This window comes from Cinclus cinclus, chromosome Z (assembly GCF_963662255.1).
Source record: "Cinclus cinclus chromosome Z, bCinCin1.1, whole genome shotgun sequence".
NCBI lineage: Eukaryota > Metazoa > Chordata > Aves > Passeriformes > Cinclidae > Cinclus > Cinclus cinclus.
This window is the reverse complement of record NC_085084.1, coordinates 47,927,048-47,945,452: the sequence shown is the minus strand read 5'-3', so window position 1 is coordinate 47,945,452 and position 18,405 is coordinate 47,927,048. Positions and strand designations below refer to the sequence as shown.

Sequence of the window (18,405 nt, the reverse complement as noted above, 5' to 3'; positions counted from 1 at the left end):
TTCTTCTGTATCTTACATTTAATATTAAATACAAATTTTACAAATCCAGGTGCAACTATGGAAGAAAGGCAAACTATTTCCTTTAATCTTAAGTCAAAATAACAGAACAACAAAAATAAGTATTTTAAAAGTATTAAAAATATTAAAAAGTATTAAAAATTATTAAAAAACCCTAAGTAATTTGCATATCATCCTAATGGTGATATAAGTTTCGCCTATCATCTTACTGATGGTATTCTTAGTACTTCCTTCCTTGCTTTTTAAAACAGTGATATCATTTCCACAAATGCCTAAGTCTGCTAAGTGAAATAAGCTCCTGAAATGATCTCCTAAGGTCAGAATTTTAACAATAGCAACCTGAAAATATATTTTTCAGCTATGCTAGATGTGCTGTGTCAACTCAGTCCTGGTTTTTTTTTAGTCCTCTCACCACATAGAACGCTACACTGAAGCTGCAGTGAGCTTCCATGTACCCAGATTTAACAAATCATGGTAGTTATCATCCATGTACTTCAGTCCTTTGACCCACATTCTGTAGTCAATTAATAAATTGACAGTCTGTAAAGTTGTTTCACACTAAGATTGAGTAAGGATGACAAGGAGAGAGCCCTACATCAGTGGTTTCCTTTCACATTACACTTAAATACCATCAAATCCACAATCAATGGCAATGCACACGCAAGTTTAACAAAGCTTTTAACCTTTCAGCCATCAGGCCATCTGCCTTTCAAGAAATCTTTCTCGTGGTTCAAACAGCATGTAAGAGATTGTGTCCTTCCTACATGTTCTTATGACCAGAATCCCTGGGTGGATGAAGGCCTGGAAATATTTTTGACTACTCCACTGCTTGTCAAACAAAAAACGAAACAAAGCAAAACAAAAAAAATACAAAAAACAAAAAAACTCAACAACCAAAAAAAACGTTACAGAGACTACTATGCAAGATTCATTCCATTAAACAAATCCAGTCGAAGCACCATAAATAGTGATGGGAAAGGAGACTGACCACCTCTCAGTGACTCCTCTTGAGACCCCAAGATCTAATGTGGGTGCATATGCAACATGAAGCAGAACAGAAGACCTTTTCCTTAAAAGAAATAATAGGGGAAAGCTAATTTTTTAACATAAGCACCTTGGTCTACAAGTGTGGACTCACAGGTAGAAATGGAAACGCTAGGGCCACCTGTCCCAGGCTCGGTGAAAGCCCTGAATCTGCAGCAGAATTTGGACTGGACCAGCAACTTGGGATGTCAATACTGAAAGAGAGAACACATCCAACTCTGAGTAACTACTGTCTGTATCAAAGGGCAAAACCATTGCATGAGGTTGTATTTGGCCATTTCTGAACCCTGACTTTATAAAATTATACTTCATAAAATACTGGGAAATCCCTGGCTGATATGACTGCACAAAACTCTGATGAGGCGTAGTAATGTGCTAAGAAGAAGAATGCTACACAGAAGGTGCTTCATCCTGACTGTAGGAGCTAAAAGAAAATGAATTGGGATTTTGAATACTGGTGAGGACAGTAGAGGGGAAGAAAACATTCCAAGGGTAGATAAATGAAGCTAACAGGAATGGGCTACATGAACATGAGCTTTTAGGCTAGATTTTAGAAATCGCTTGCCACCATGGGGGTTTTGCTTCATTGATTAAAATAGGTTGAAGAATTTGAGTAGCTGAGATTCAGCAAGAAAACACCAGTCAATTACTCCAGAAGCATGAGAGTCCCCAGGGCCAGACACCAAAGGCAAAAACTGGGCTGTTACAGGCATGTGTGTATCTTATAACATACATTGTTGTTGAACAGCTAAATCTTTGGCAAAATAATCCCACTACATGTAGACTTGATAAAGAATCGTCTGCTTGAATCATGATGAAAACAAAATGTTACTGGCTATTAGTTAGTGAAATTAACCTTGCAAATATGCAAACCTTATTGGAATATTATACACTTGAAATTGAAGGGGATTTTGCTAACTGCTTTTCTGGAGAACACTCTTTCAAATCTTTTAACTTCATTACCTTCTTTTGGCTTCAGTAATGGAAATAAAAAATGGTAAGGACTTGTAATCAAGAAATATTTTTTTTTTGTGGGACAGAATGATCAAGGAGTCAAGGTAATTTTTTTTATTCAATACTTCTAGTCCAAATATTTGCAGGAATATCAACAGATTTCTCCAACCAAGCAGAGAAAACTAGTATTCATTTATATACATGCATCTAGAATAAAAAACTTTCACATATATGTAGTCACCTTGCATTCAGTAGAGAAATAGGTACTTCCAGGAAATGATCCATTTGACACAGGTCCTGTAGGGTGAGGTATTTCAACCATTTTCGATTTCTCCTGACCAAATATGAAAGAATCATAGAGTTATGCTGTGAAATTCTACACGTAGTAAGAGAAATCCTTACACTAAATTCCACCTCTGCTGCTAAGGAAAATCTGTCTTCAGAAGACAGTAATTCTTCAGAAGAGGTCTTCAAAAGTAGATTAAAATAGACACATCTAAGAAAGGCTGTGCTTCTTTGATATCAGCAGGTATGAGGTTTAATATCAAACCTCTGGATTTTTTCATCTTCTTTTCTAGGTGTGGGAACAAATTATTAACAAAATCAGAGAATTTTTCACTGCAGATATAAGTGTTCAGTGGTACTTGTAAGAAATAAGTTAGACCTATGAAACACCAACTTCATCTCTTAGGTGTGTGGAGCAATAAATCCACAATAAGTGTTTAGTTTCCCTGTTACAGGGTGAGTTCATCTCCTGGTGTTTTATCTGCTTGATTTTTTAGCTGGGATGGTCTAAATTCTGAAATAGCTGAAGAGATAAAAGCTCTAGAAAAAAACCTGAATGCTATTGCTGATGTGCCACGGATGTTGTTATTTACCTCACCCATATATTTGTATTTGCCTAAAAAGTCTAGAAGAAGCCCTATGACATGAGTGAGGTGTGGTATCTGACAGTAGTGGCCCTGGAAGAAAGAGAAGCCATTAGGAGGTATACTCTGATGGGAACAGATCCCAAAAAGCATTGCTATGTAAATGACAAGTAAAAGTACCAGCCTCTGAAGAGAGAAGATGTTCTTCAGGTAAGGTGAGTAATAAATCTGCAAATGATGGAGGAAAAACAAGTGTTGACTGCCTTATTCTGACAACTTTGATAGAAGGTCCTTTTTATTTCTTGGATGAAATATTCAAGTGAAAATATATTTAGTGAAAGATTAGACATCAACATGCCATGTTGACAAAAGAAAGCCCAAACAACAAAAACTACGTAGGAAGAGAATAAAATCAAGAATTTTGTCCATGAATAGAATACACCAACAATAATTTTCATACATCTAAGAAAGATAATAAATTCAAAATGTAAAAGCAAATTCCACTGAAAATAGGTATAAACTTTTGCTACATTATAATTTCAAGCTAACAGATGGCACATAAGGCCAAAAAGCAAAAAAAGTAAAACTGAAACAGTATTTAACTGCTGAAGGCTAAGCTGCGCATGATAGATAAGCTTCAATTAAGGTGATAAAAATTTTTCACCGACCTCAGCTTCAGGATTTAAGTTGTAAGGTGAATTCACCTTAAAAGACTGTGAATACTGACAACAGTCAACAGTTCTGCATTGTTTCTGCACAGAATTGTACATAATGCGCTTAATCCAACTGGTCCAGCTGTTTGGGGAGGCTGCTGGACAATGCCTCACCTAGACATTTGAGGAAAGTACCAAACTGACTGGCTGATTTAAGAGACTAATTTAAGCTAACACTTTCAAAACCCAAATGTTTGTGGATTTTAATTTTCTTTGCATTCCTTATTACCAGAATGATGACTATCAGCTCCTTCTTTGACTCAGATGTTTGCATGCTACAAGGTAATTTTGTTGAATTTCAGAAAACTGGAACCAAATGGTGCCTCTGTTTAGCTGGACATGACCATGTGAAAAAACAATGTTATTTGAATCTTGTGAGAAGGATTTATAACTGATGATGGTACATCTTAAAATGTCTCCTGCTCTGTATGGTTGCTGTGGGAAACTGAGTGAAGTACCATAGAAACCTGCAGAACATTATGTAAGGGAGTCCCTCATGCTCTGTGAGCAGTTCTAGGTGTTGTGGAGAGGAGAAGACTCTGTAGAAGATGACGAAAAGATCAGAACATCTTGGTGGCTACTAAAGGCTGTTGAAGCTGAAGAAAAATAATCAGCAAGGGAGTGGCTTTATAAGTAGTTGAGGCAGGGAGATGATGTAGGAAGGGAGAATTCTGGAAAAGGTGTTAAAGGGATCTGCACAACTTCCATGCTAGACTATATCCTGAAAATAATCAAGAACAAAAAGTCTCCAGATAACAGAAGAGTGACTTTGCAGCAAACTTCTCAATACATTCTTTTAAGTCAAGGCAGAGGGTGGCAATGAATTCTGTCAGCATCAAGAGTTTATTTCATAAACAGGACAATATTTCTGGGAGCAGAATACTTTATTGTACTGCAAAGAAATTACCGGGCCTTTTATAAAAGTTCTCCTGTTTCTTTTTTCTTGCTCAGTATTAAAAAGATTTAATATTCTGTAAATTCTTCTATTTAATAGAAGCTGTATAAACTGTGTGAAATATAACTAGACAATGAAAGAGTCAAACAGGAAACAGAAACTGCTAACAAGTATTACATTTACATAGTATTATCTCTAGTACCAATATTCCTAACAAAGGAAAATTAAAATTAACCATGGCCCTGTACACGTGATTTTCAGTTAGATGAATATTGGACTTACCAAGACACTCACAGTATGTTATCCATAAGTGGAATAATTACCTCCATTTACAGCTGCTATACCAACCATCAGGAACTCTCAGTCCTAAATCGATCAGTTGGAAGCAATTGATTTCTGACCTTCTAGGTCTCTGCTGGTTTGACTGCTTATCACTGCTCATGGCTGTTATCTGTGCCATTGTGACAAGAGGCAAGCTCAGACATCATTGGTAACTTTGGAGCACAGTTACTCTGTATGCTATCAGCGATGAACACAACTGTACAAGCGGTATTTCTCCTTGGAGAAACAGGCCTTATAATGAGATTTTCCCTCTGTTAAAATGAAACACTAACTAGCACAGCCATGATAAGCATATCTGCATCAAAAACTAAATTATATCTATCTTAAGCAATAAATTACAGAGCTTTATTTCTTCGGGTCCTTGTATTTCCTAAGGCCTAGAAGGACAAGGAGTCAAAAATCATAACAACATGCAACACACAATGTTATGTAGCCCATGTAAATGTAAATGATGACAGCAGGAGTAACTCAATAACTTGTGCCAAATGAAGCTAGCTTGCTTCATTTAAGGTTACAATACCTGAATTTAGTAATGATTTTGGATCTTTTTAGTTAGTGTACTGGAGCCTGGGTTTTGGGGAGTCTTTGTTCATCTTTTTTTTTTTCCTTTCCTTTATCTTATTTTACACTGACTACTCTAATGGAAGATTCAGAATATCATTGGCTTAACAAGGCCAAAAAATTCTTACAGTTTGAATACCTTTTGAATGGGGAGAAAACTGACAACTGGCTGTCAGATTTTTATTATGTTGCCATTTTTAACCTGTTGAATCCTTGTAATCAGAAAGACAAGCATGATTTGCGCAACAAAATATGTGAGTACCAACCAACATACAGAGAGTCAGCTGAATTATCTGAGGAAGAAATTATTTCTATGAACTGAGAAAATCTGTGCAATTAATATAAACTTAACCTGAACAAACACTGTTTGGAAATAACCCAGCAAAGCAGAACATTAGTGCTGGTCAGTTGATTTGGGATGTCTGTTGCTGAAGTCTTACAGGTAAGCATAACATTGATGCTTGCTGCCAGGCATGCAGAATGTGGTAAGTGGACAGCTGCAGAACCAACAAGCTGCTCTGTTTGTCTGGCTACACAGAGATTCACGGGAGTGGTGGATAATATAGACTGATGCTGAGGTAGGGGCTCGCAGTGACAATATGCTGGGGGTGGTGTGTATGCCACAAGGCAGGGGTGAGGAGGAGAGGAGGCACAATTAAGCATGTGGTGGAGGAAGATAGCCTTCCAAGTCTGTTCCAGTTCTACCACCTTCAGGATGATGTTTGCATTCACACCAGAAACACCACAAATACTAGAGAGGTATTTGTGGAATCCTGTCAGATGGAAGAACGCTGACTTGGACGTCAGCAGGAAACACACTTCCATTGCTCTTTACAAGCATTACTTTTACCATCCCCTCAAAAAATACTCGTTTTTTTTCATAAATTAGAAGGGTCTTTCCCTCCAGTCTGTGATATGATTTCTTACTGATGAAAAGAAAGTAGCACTGTTCTCATAGCAAGAGTGAACAAGGGCAACCAGAACTCTGTGATTAATACCTCGAGTCATCAAACAGACAGAGGTTATGGGATGAGAGGCTGGATAGGTGTCTTGTCGGCATCAGGTCATGGGGGAGACCACAAATTCAAAACCCTGTGGGGATATGAGAAATGACTGTCCATGGTGTGAACAGTGTCTCTAGGAGAGTGACTGTCCTTTTTGAAAAGATCTCAGGAATATTGAACTGTATCCAACCAATGAAATCTTCAGATCCTCAATTAATTCCTTGTTTAGTAGAAACATGGTAGTTATTAAACTTTTCCTTCCCCTTTCCTCTTTTTTCTCTCCTTCCCAAAATAGAGATGTGCTAATTTTCTTGAGCACAAGGTGGCAGGATTCTGCTTCTCTTTAAAACCAATGAAGGCTGAGCAGTGCTTCAAAGTGATAAGTTAAATGCATTTCCATCATTAAGAATGTAAAATCAGCCAGGATAAAGTAGCTAGATAAATCTACAAATAGGTGGAACACTGGAAAGAATAACATTTAAGCTAAACACTCAGAAAGCACCTCGTGTTTGAAGGAAATTCAGAAAAGTGTTGTATGGAAGCTAAACTTTGTCATTTAGGGAATTGTTGGGGGATTTCATGTAAAAGAAGCAGGTACACCTCAGTGTAGTTGTCAACCCAAAAGATGCTGTTGACTGGAGTTCACAGATTTGCTCTGAGTCATGGTACAGATGTGTGTCTCTGAGCACAGTTCTAGTTTGAACACAAGAACACTTTCATGTGAAAAGTTTCATGGTAATTGGGATATTTCACTGTAAAATAAAATGTTTCTGATAAGATCATGAGGTCTCATGAACTGTCCAACCTGTCCCTCTTGTAAAAGTTAAAAATTCCCAAATTGTAAGCAAAATTTAAGCAGTTTATTTCTGCACAGTTTTGGTAAGACTGGTCTTTCTGTTCACACTCCTTTGGATGGGATAGAGTACACAGCACACACAAAAATCATGTGGCCTTTACTGTTCCTAGACTGTGGTATAATTCGTATTCCTCCACCTAAATAACAGTACTCTCACATGGGGTCTTTGAGTTTTCAGCTCCTACCTCTCCCCAGAAACATATGTTTAAATCTTTGCAGATATTTACTATAATTCCTATGTTGTGACACATTCTTTATGTATGGTGTATGAGTTAAAGTTTCAAAATTTTTTAAGAAATCAGACACTCAACTTTGGAACGGCAATTTCAAGCAACCACTGAGTTTTTCAGCATCTTCAACTTTTCCTTGTAATATATTCAGATGAATGTTCTCTCATAAGTTTATCTGCGTCAATAAAATAAAAACAGGCAAAGAAATGTGTATTACAAAGGAACAGAATTTCTGGGAAGTCATTGATTTGCTTGCACCTACCTAAGGCAAATCTCTGTACCAGCTCAGAAGAGGTTTACCTCACCTGCTCTGAGAAGGCTCTATTACTCAATATTTGAGTGTTCTCTGAAGTGATTTATTTGCTGTGCTTAGCTGTCCTTTTCAAAAGTCTTCATAATGTCAAACATGAATCTGCCTTGTTGTAAATCAAGTGTATTAATCCTTGTCCTATCCTATAGACAAGGAAAAAATATTACCTGTCCTTGTTACATATTTCAGGGGTGTTATTGAACTTCCTGTCAGACTTTCATGAACTGAAGAAATTGAGTTCTTCTAATTTTGACTCAAATTCATATTTTCTAGTCCTCTGATCACACTCTATAGCTTTGTAATACTTTCAACTCTTTGCTATAGTTTTACCACCTTCAGGATGATGTTAGCTCTTGTAGTATTACCAGAAAGCTACTTGTCTCTAGTGGTTTAGTTGTGGCTCTTCCTTAACTACTGGTTAATAGGAAGTATTTTGAGTATTTTGAGTTCTTTTCTACTTTCCTGAATCAGTGAGGAAAAAAAAAATTCACAGGAAACCTAGAGATAAAGCTTTTCAATTTAGAAATGAAATCATGATTTGCCACAGAATTTCTTTGCGCTGCTACCCTTTAGTAATTCTAGAATTTAAAGACTCAAAACAGGAGCTGTGCCTGTAGAAAGAGCTGCTGTTTCCCCCACTAGGCCAGCAATGGGATTTCTTGGAGGAGCATTCCATATTGTTCATTTTGACAACTTTGGTGGTCTAAAAATAAGACACTTTCAGTTTGTTTCTTCCCACATTCTTTCCCCAGTCAATTTTTTGATCAAATATTAATTTTAGGAGGAAAATAGATTTTTCAACAGTATTTGGTAATTTTACCAGCATATTTTCACACCTGGTAATTTTTGGTATTGTCATGCAGAAATCTATGTGTCACAAACCTTCTAAGACAAGATTACTGTACAGTTCAGCAATACTCCTATGAGAAATCTTTTGAATGACAGCAAATATAAACTGATGTTTACCACAACAGGTGATTATACCCTTTTCCAAGTGTTGCCTCTAGCTTTATTCAACACCGATCTGCAGCCTTACAAATGTATGATCTGGCCTACAGATCTTTAAATTTTCAGCGCTTGTGAATTATCTACTTAGCCAATTTTGTGCAACTGCATGGTTTGATCCAACTGTAAAACTTCTTTGACAACTCCTCAGTTTCACAGATTCACAGAAAACAGAGATGTCTGTGAGAGAATAATATTCAGCATGTGCCTATATATGATTAGAAAAATGTGAGCTTGCTATAAAATCACCAGGACAGTTAAAATGGGTACTTATTGCCCTAAAGAGGTGATGTCTTTGTCTTCCTCTAAGAGAGAGAGAGAGAATAAAGCATATTTTCCAAAGCTCTAGGGAGCCTTGGCTTGAGAACAGTAATGCGAATGTTGCAGCAACTTACAGGTTTCAAAATTGCATTTCCATCCTGCATCAGGGCTCTTTCTCAAGGTATTTTCTAATTTTAATCATATTGCAGTTTATGATATGAATTTTTCTGTCTCTCTTTTCTCCAAATCCTTTAAAAATCACCAACTTTTACCTCTAGAAGATTGCTGTATGACATTTTAATCCTACTTGCTACCCTTCCATAAATATTTCATTTAGAGAAACACTTTAAATTTATTAGTGCCTTTCAAAAAAAATGTGTTAGATGTAGACAAAAGGTCCTTCCATATTTTTATGCAGTATAATTAGCTTTGTTATTAATTTGGACTCTCTTTATCTTTCTTGTGTTTTATTTAGAAAGAACAAAGTGCTGAACAACATAGAGAGGCCTTCACAGAGTGAAGTTCATAGACAGGCAGTGTATTCTGAGTATGTATACAACAATTTTACTTAAACTTCAGTAACTTTGGTTAAAAAAAATAGCAAGACTGACAATATTTTTGATTATGTGTTTTTGTAGAGTCTGCATTTGTTGCTTGATGGGGAGGTATATTATTTCTGTACAGTGTGTTTCAGCTAGGTATGGCTATGACTTTCTTAGTAGGATGCTATTTTAAAACAAAATCAACCCCTGCCAGACCTATAAAGACGCCTAGTAAGATGTGGATTTTCCTGTTAGCCTGAGCAGATGCAAATAGAATGGAGTGTGTTCTCAATTAGTAAATGTCATGTCAAATTGATCTCTGAGCACTTTTTAACACTGTATTAACTGTTCACTCTTTACCTTTGTAATAGGAATTCTGTAACCTTTTCTTCTTTAATTCGCCCTGATTTAGTAATTTCAAAATACTCGGCTTGGGTAATTAGGCAAGAAAGAGCCATCAACGTCTTTATACTTAACGGTAAAGTGTTAAGCAGAGAACCTGTCATCACAGCTGAGGGGCTACCTGTCTTGTGCACGACAAAGCACAGAATCTCGGAAACGGCAAGGGAAGAGCATCCCAGATCAGCTGCTCTTTGCACCTGCGAATACGTGACACACGTATGCCACTCAGACTTGCCTCAGCCTCGATGCGCGGAAATGATAACTTCTCGCTGTGTCTTGTTCCGTCCCCCCGGCGCCTGGGGGCCGGAGTGGCGGCCGGGGCTGCGCGGCGGGGCGCGGGCCGGGCCGGGCGGTGCACGGCGGCCGCGGGACGCGCGGTGGCGCCTGCGGAGCGCTCAGCGCGGGGCACTGCGGCGGGATCCGGCGCACCGGCAGCGCTGCGGAAACCCGCAACGGGGGTGGGGGCAGAAAACCGAAAAGCAGCCCCGACCGCGGAGCTGTCAAGGGGGAAACAAGATGTTTTAGGGTCGCACATCCCGGGGTTCTCGCGCCATCCCCGTATATCACCCGATGCCGAGCCCTCGCCCTGGCGGGCTTGCCAGGTGCCTCTCGGCACGGTGCCTCCGTCCGCCCGGCGGGGCTCACAGTCCGCGCAGGCGGCGGCGCGCTGCCCATCCCGCGGGGTGCGTGTACGCCTGTATGAGTGTGTGTGTGTATGTACGTGCGAGGCTGAAAGCTCAAGATCAGGCTGCCTATTGGTATCTGCTCTTCGGCACCCTCCCTTTCCCCCGCTCCCCCCTCCTCCCTCCCTTGTCTTTTTTTTTTTTTTTTTTCATTTTTATTTCAGGCTCATTTTGTGGAGTTTCTGCCCCTCTCTGCGTCAGCCCCACGTCACTTTGCCGGCAGCTCCCCGTCTTGGGCTGGAGCAGGAGCCGGAGCTGCTTTATTATCAGCTGGAGGGAGGAGGAGACGGTGCGTAAAGGGGCGAACGCGGAGCTCTGAGCCCCGCCGCCGCTCGCCGCGCCTCCCTCGCCGCCCGCTCGCCGTCCCTCCGGCGGGCAGCGGCCGCCCGAGCACCCGCAGATAGGAGCGCAGCCTCCGCCACCTGCCCCCGCCGCCCCGCGCGTTTTGCAGCATCATCGGCAGCAGCCGAGGGGGCAGGCGGTGCTGCCGTCCGCCCGCGGGGCCAGGGGCAGGTGCGGCGCCGCGCCGGAGGCCCCGCTCGCCCCAGTCCGCCGCGGCGCCCAGCTCCGGCCCCCGCCGCCCCGCGCAGCGCCCGGGGCGGTCAGCGCCGCGGGGCGCCCGTGGCTGCGGCTGCGGTGCGCCCATGTGAGCCCCGGTCTTGGGGTGCCCGCCCGCGGCGCGGAAGGCTGCTCGCCCTCCGGCCGTGCGCCCCGGCAGCGGCGGCGGCGGCGGCGGGAGCAGGAGGAGGCCGTCGGGGCAGTGCTGGAGTGAGCATGGTGTCCTGGCGGCGGAGGCCGGGGCCCGGCCTGGCGCGGCTGTGGGGCTTGTGCTGCCTGGTGCTGGGCTGCTGGCCGGGCGCGCTGGGCTGCCCCGCGTCCTGCGGGTGCAGCTCTTGGCGGATCTGGTGCACGGGATCGTCGCCGGGCATCGCCTCCTTCCCCGTGCCGCAGAGGAGCGCCGAGGGCGACAATGTTACCGAGATGTGAGTACGGCCCGGCGCCGGGCGCGGGGGCGGCGGGCCGGAGCAGGCGGGGGAAGCTACGGGCGGGGGCGGCGGGGAACTGACCCACGCCTAGAGGCTCTTGCTCCGCGGGCAGATGCAGTGGCTGGAAGGCTGAAAGCCCTGTGAGATTTTATTTGGACGCGGCTTACCAGAGCTGCCGCTGCTAGCCCGTTTAGATGATGAATCCTAATTGTTCGCGATGCAGATCGCGGGGACCGGGGCGGGGGTCGGCGCCGGCTGCGACGGGACCGCGGGGCGGCCGGGGAGCGGGACGAGGCTGGGGTTTCGCCTCCGACCCTTACCCCAGCTGCTGCCGGGGGCTGCGCACCGCTCAGCCCGCGCCTCTGCGGCGGCAGCAGGTATTATCAAACGGTGGGTTTTTCCTACTTCTTGTAGGTTTTTTTCTTTTTTGTTTTGTTTTGCTTTGCTGTTTTTTTTTTTTTTTTTTTTTTTTTTTTTTTTTTTTTTTTTTTACCTTTCGTTCCCTCAGTTTATCGCTGCGAACCGAGTTTTGGTGGGTGGCTTCCCCTTCTCCCCAGATTTCTCCTCTTTTATTTTTGTACCAAAAAAAAAAAAAAAAAAGTAAAGGAAGAGATGCGGCAGAAAGTGACAGCAAACTGCCTTTCATGCCCTAACCGTAGGAATGCGAGCCTGCTTTGACCTTCTCAGTGGAGGTGGCTGGAAGGTAAAAATACAAAACCTTCAGAGAAATGAACATAGAGCTCCTTGTCAGCATCTGGGAGGGAATTAGAGAACCCTAATTAACCGTGAGGAAAAAAGTTTTCTCCTCTCATTCCCATGTGGTGCTTCCATCCTTGTTGGCCTCGAAGTCAGTATTTGGTGAGGGTGTTCTGTAGCTTTTCGTGTTAAATCCTGCATCATTTCACAGCTCAGAGCACCATGGTATTCATGTACGTTGCCTAAGAATACCTCTTGCAGAACAAAAAATTTGGGTACTGGATGTGTAGATGATAGATCTTGGGAAAAAAACCTTCACAAGCTCATTTGTTTGTATTTCCTTATCCCTGTTTTTTAATTGCTTTCTGTGGTATTTAGTATAAAAATACCATATATTTCCCCCAAATCTATTCAGATTTCTCTCTATTTGTATTCTCCATTCTTCTTCTGTTTTTCAGTGTCTTTTAGAAGAAATAAAAAGTACTGTGAAATACGGTGTGAGTTTGGAATAAATTCTAGCCTTTAGGTGACATTCCTGCAGTTCGTTGAAGTCAATTTGCTGCATTTCCCTGCATGTGCTTGGGGGAAAAGCTGGAGGCATTCATTTCTACTACTCATGTACGGCCTACCTTTGGGAGATTTTTTAGGACCTGTGATAAAGAAATGGTCTTTCTGAGTTACAACTGTTAATGATTCAGATGTTTGTGCAATATTCTGTAGATTGCATAAATAGAAAAAAAAAATACTTTGAGCTATGCATCTGTGATCATTTTTGTAGGCTTTGGTAGCCTTTTTATTCAGTGCATTCTGTTTAGAAGTAACAGTAATTTTCCTCTAGAATTTAATCTCTGGTTTGAAAGGCCAGAACAGAAAACACATATGGCAAATATGCTTTTTTCCATGATCAACTTAAAACATGGCTCATTATTTTGCATTGATACTTTTGGCTTTAATTTTTCAGGGCTTTTTGAGCATCATTTTCTTTACAGTTCTTTTTGGTTTTACTGTATCATTCTGTGACATTGCACATTGTTGTGTTTGGTGATCTAAAAATAATTTTGAGTCATGGATTTCTCAGGAGATGCTGTTGCACGTATTTAAGATGATCTTTTCATGCATGCTTTTAACATAAAACACAGAGACCCTTTAATTAGTTTATAGAAAACTAAAAATTGAACTGCAGTAGCTGTCATGTTATTTAATCGTGTGAGCTCTGTAAACATTAAGTACATACAGAAGCAGTTCTAATACAGTAGGTAAAGATTGTCAAACCATTTTTAACACCACATATCTTGCTCAGTTCTAGCTAAGAAACAGGTTTAAGAGACTGGAGTGTTGCATTTCACTTGTGTAGCTTCAGGCCTGGTTATTCTTTTCTGTGCTCTGAAGATACATTCCATTGGTCTCTGGTGGAACTACTCTTGGTATAAGTAACATGCGAGAAATATAAAACAATTAATTTGAAGAATTTATTCACATGCATTTCCTGAGTATCTATGGAAATCAGTCCTTCGCTTGTTGGTTATGTCCTGGTCTTGACAGGAATGGATCCTGTTGTCCTCGGCAAAACATCCACAGGCACCCAGGGCATGGGTCCTGAGTTCAGTTCCTTACCCCATCCACAGGGAATGCTAGGGTAACTGCATGGTCAGGGTGTGTATGTGAAGCCCATGGTGCAGAGGATTGGCTGTGGGCCAGGTGGATGGCAGGATGTGAGTGGGCAGCCTGGGCCTTTCACTTGCCTTTAAGAGATGGAAAAAGATGGGATGGTACAGCAGGAATAACAGAGATATCGTACCATCTATCTGACAGCCCCCACCACTTAACACCCAGGTGCTTTACCTCTCTTTTGGTCCTCAGGTGGATTGTGCTTTAGAGTTTATAATCAGTCTTGTCCCAGTCCAGCTATTTCTAGATTCCTGCTTGGATCCAGCATCCAAATCTATGGGGAGGGTACTTCTGCATCAGCCCTATGAAGGCCAGCTGCTGAAACTTGGTGTGGGAGGGCAAAGAGTATTTATGTCTGGTGCTTGCTTAGTCATCTCTCTCACTCTTTCCCTTCCTGGCTCTTTTTGCCTAGTTTTCTACTACGGTAAACAAGACAGATTTCAGATTTGCCCCATTGGTTAAGAGGATGATGTGGGTAGGTCTTTATCTGGAAAGCAAGTAGCAGTGCTTATCCTAAGGGACTGTACTTGTAATAATTGTTTGGCCACTCTGTTATTATTTGACATAAATTGAACTCCAGAGTGAGACCCTGCATTAGGATAAATTGTATCAGTCATTGATACATTAAAAGCCAAGGACCAGCAGTGACAAAAGCAAAATTATTTCATCAGTTTTGTAAAATCCATGCGTTGTAGACACAATGGCAAATAAGTAGGCCTTGTCAAGATAACTCATGCAAAAATATTAATAAGATAGTAAATAAGAAATTTTTAGAGTGGTCAGAACTTCTTGTAAAAGGACTGCAGCAATAATTTTTCATTAGGGAAAATATATTGCTGTTGTATCTCAGTGTACATGACTCTTCAAAGATTTTGATTTAAAAGTGACATCTTGCAGCACAAGTATATTCCTGGCCTAGCTTCACAGGTCTGCTATCAAGTCATTAATATGTTTACTTATGATTATTCAGGTGAATGAGGTTTGAAATTAATTGGTGTTTTTCAAGAACAACTGCTTGCCAACTAAATAGTAGGCGAGATTTAAGATCTTGCCTGTTAAAAGAGAGGTGATTGTGTATTGCGTATGTTTCAAAACCACAAAATAAATTTCTAATGCAGTTATATAAAGCACTCTAGAATTGTTAATAAGTAAGACAGGATAAGTAATTTATGGAGTAAATTATTTAACAAGTCATGTGAGCTTCTGCTAAAAAAAAGGGGCATGTTTAAATTCATTGAAGCTCAGAGCTGTTGGTATTTTGAGTCTTTTTTGTTCTAGATTTTGAGACTGTTGTAGATTTAATGTCATATAAAACTGTCTACAAGGCTCCTCAGCCTCTAGCCCCTTCCTCCTCAAAGCAACTTCTGGCTATGCATCGTTGCATGACTTGGCTGGGTTGAGAAGTTATTTCTAGTGACTTGGAATTGTATAATAAAATATAAGGCACCAGGCTACAAATTATTAAAGGCATTTTGGACAGTGGTGATGTAATATCTTCCTTTAGGAATTTGTCCTTTTGTGTAATTTTAAACTTCCTTTAAAGATCCAGGTAATTGGTTAAGGTGAGTTAAAAGTAAGCACTGTGAAAATCAATTTTGTAATTTCTGGGCTCTAAAAATACTCCAGGATCACAAAACATTCAATTTTGTTCTTTTTTTTGCTCCCAGGGAATCTTTCGTTTATCTTGCTCTTGACACTGCCCTTCTGGTTTGTGAGGACTGATGGGGCTCATGAGGGTTTCCATTGAAGTTATCTCAATCAGGCAGAGACAAAACAGCTCATGAGGCTACAAGACAGCATCATCCTTCAGGAGGCAGTCAGTGTTGGGCAGGGTGTCAGGAGCACTGTAGCTCCCTCAGTATCTTTGGTCACTCAAGAGTTTTGAGAGAGGTTTGGGATGTATATACTGAAATGAAAGATTTGGTCTTGAACATATTGTTTTCAAGAAACTTCCATTTATTTCCATACTAATGAGAAAATAGGGCTTGGCAGTGCAGCCTGTGATATCTTTAGGATGGCATTTTCCAGATTTCTCAGGTTCTATTTTTTCTCCATTATTTTTATGCTGACAAGTGTAACAGAGAAAGTAGCTTAGCAATATTCTGGATGCCTAATCACTGTAGAGAAAAAATTTTATGTAAATGAACATGGGCCTGATTATTTCTCCATTTTGGTTTTCATTTGAAAGTAAAGAGGGATCCCTCCTTAATATCCCCTATCTCTTTCCCCTATCTTGCACTTTCCCCACCCCTCTCTTTTTTTTTTTTTTTTTTTTTTTTGGATTGCAGTTCTCTTTCACCTGTGTTTGTCATCTGTCACTACACAAATGTCTAGGAGTATGGCCCTTAAGGTGGTCATCCAGATAGCCTTGCCTGAGTAGAAGTATAGCAGGTAACAGAAGAGTAAAGAACTCTAAAACTGCTTCAGTGTGTTGTTGATGTCAAATGTATATTTAGCTTGTTACCTCTGAAAAACTGCTCTTTAAAACTGTTCTTTAAAAAGCAAAGCAGATTGTATAAATTCACTAATTTACATGCATTTGAAATGGAGATATAAATCCAGAGGGGTTTCGAATCTTCTGTTTCTGGGGTTGTGAATATGCTTTTTTAACAGGATGCTGTTAGGTTTGTGAAGATTTCTTCATCCAGATGTATGTAGTACATCACTGCTGTTAAATTATATGTGTCATATATAATTGGGATGCATCTTTATTCCTGGTTGATTGTGAACCAATGTTTTCAGAAACTGCAAAGGCAAACCTAACTACTGCCTGTCCTGAAATGCACATATGGAGATTCTGTGTTCTTACATGTGTACTATTAGATGTAATATTACAGTATCACAGGATCAGAGAATGGGTTAGGTTGAAAGGGACCACTGGTGGGATCATTTGGTCCAAATCCCTTGATCAAGAAGGGTCTGCTAGAGCACATGGCACAGCATTGCATCCAGGTTCTTCTTGAATATCTCCCATGAGGTAGACTCCACAACCTTTCCAGGCAATCTGTTGCAGTGCTGGCCACCCATGCAGTAAAGTTCTTCCTCATGTTCAGGTGAAACTTTATGTGCATCAGTTTCTGCCCATTGCCTTTATCCTATTGCTCAGCACCACCCAGGCAAGCCTGGTTTTGTCCTGTTGATATTGTTCTTTCACGTACTTACGTTCATTGATAAGATCATCTCTAAGTGATTTCTCAAGGCTGAATAGGCCCATCTTCCTCCACCTTTCCATGTATAGGAGGTGCTCCAGTCTCTTAATCATGTTCACAGCTCTCTGCTGGTGTCTCCCAGGAGGTCCATTCCACTCTTGCCCTGAGGAGCCCAGAACTGGCACTCCAGATGTGCCTCACCAGGGCTGAATAGAAGGACAGGATCACCCCTCTTGTCCTGCTGGCAATGCTCTTCCTAATGCACCCCAGGCCACCACTGGCCTTCTTGGCCACCAGGGCACACTGCTGGCTCATGGACAGCTTGCTGTCCACAGGAGCCCCAGGTTCTTCTCCACAGAGCTGCCTTCCAGTAGATCAGTCCCCAGCCTGTGTTGGTGCTTGGGGTCATTCCTCCCCAGTGCAGGACCCTCCTTTATTTTGCCTTTGGTGAATTTTAGACAGATCTTTTCTGCCCATCTCTCCATCCTGTCAAGGCTACACTCTGGGGGTATCAGCCACTGCTCCCTGCCTTGTGTCATCAGTGTCCTGCTGAGGAGGCATCTGTCTCTTTGTCCAAATCACTGAGGAGCAAATCAAGCAATGCTGGGCCTAGTATTGACCCTTGGGGTATACCACTTGTGATGAGTCCCCAGCTATACCTTGTGTCACTGATTGCAGTTCTTTCGGATGTGCCGTTCAGCCAGCTCTCAATCCACTTCACTGTCCACTCATTTAGTTTGCACTTCCCAAACTTGCCTATTGAGGTATCATATGAGATTGGATCTAAAGCCTTACTGAAGTCAGGATAGACAATAGCCACTGCTTTGCCATCATCTATCCAGGCAGTTGTCCCATCATAGAAAGCAATCAGGTTGGTCAAGCATGATTCCTCTTTGCTGAATCCATGCTAATTCTGAAAAGCTTTTTGGCATCCATGTGGATAAAGATGGCTTCCAGAATTAGGCACTTCATCATGTTTCCAGGGATCAAGGTGGGGCTGGCTGGCCAGTAGCTCTCTGGGTCCTCCTTCTTGCCCATTTTGAAGACTAGGGTGACATTTACTTTCTTCCATTTCTCAGACACTTCTGATCGCCATGACTACTCCAAGACAACTTCAAGCAGCCCAGCTATGCCAGCTCCCTCAGCACTTGTGAATGCATCTCACCAGAACATCATTTTTTTATTTGTTCCAAGTGTCCTCTTGCTGCTTTCACTTC

At 41.5% G+C, this 18,405-nt stretch overlaps 1 protein-coding gene across 4 annotated transcripts in view; it reads left to right on the top strand.

The window, feature by feature from the left end:
- Window positions 1-11,463: 11,463 nt before the first annotated feature.
- The window catches only part of NTRK2 (neurotrophic receptor tyrosine kinase 2), a 201,623-nt gene continuing 194,681 nt past the window's right edge, over window positions 11,464-18,405 (top strand). For all 4 annotated transcript variants that reach the window (XM_062514087.1, XM_062514086.1, XM_062514085.1 and 1 more), the window contains exon 1: window positions 11,464-11,672. In XM_062514087.1, the coding sequence (XP_062370071.1) occupies window positions 11,464-11,672 (209 nt within the window). The remainder of the gene's footprint in view (window positions 11,673-18,405) is intronic.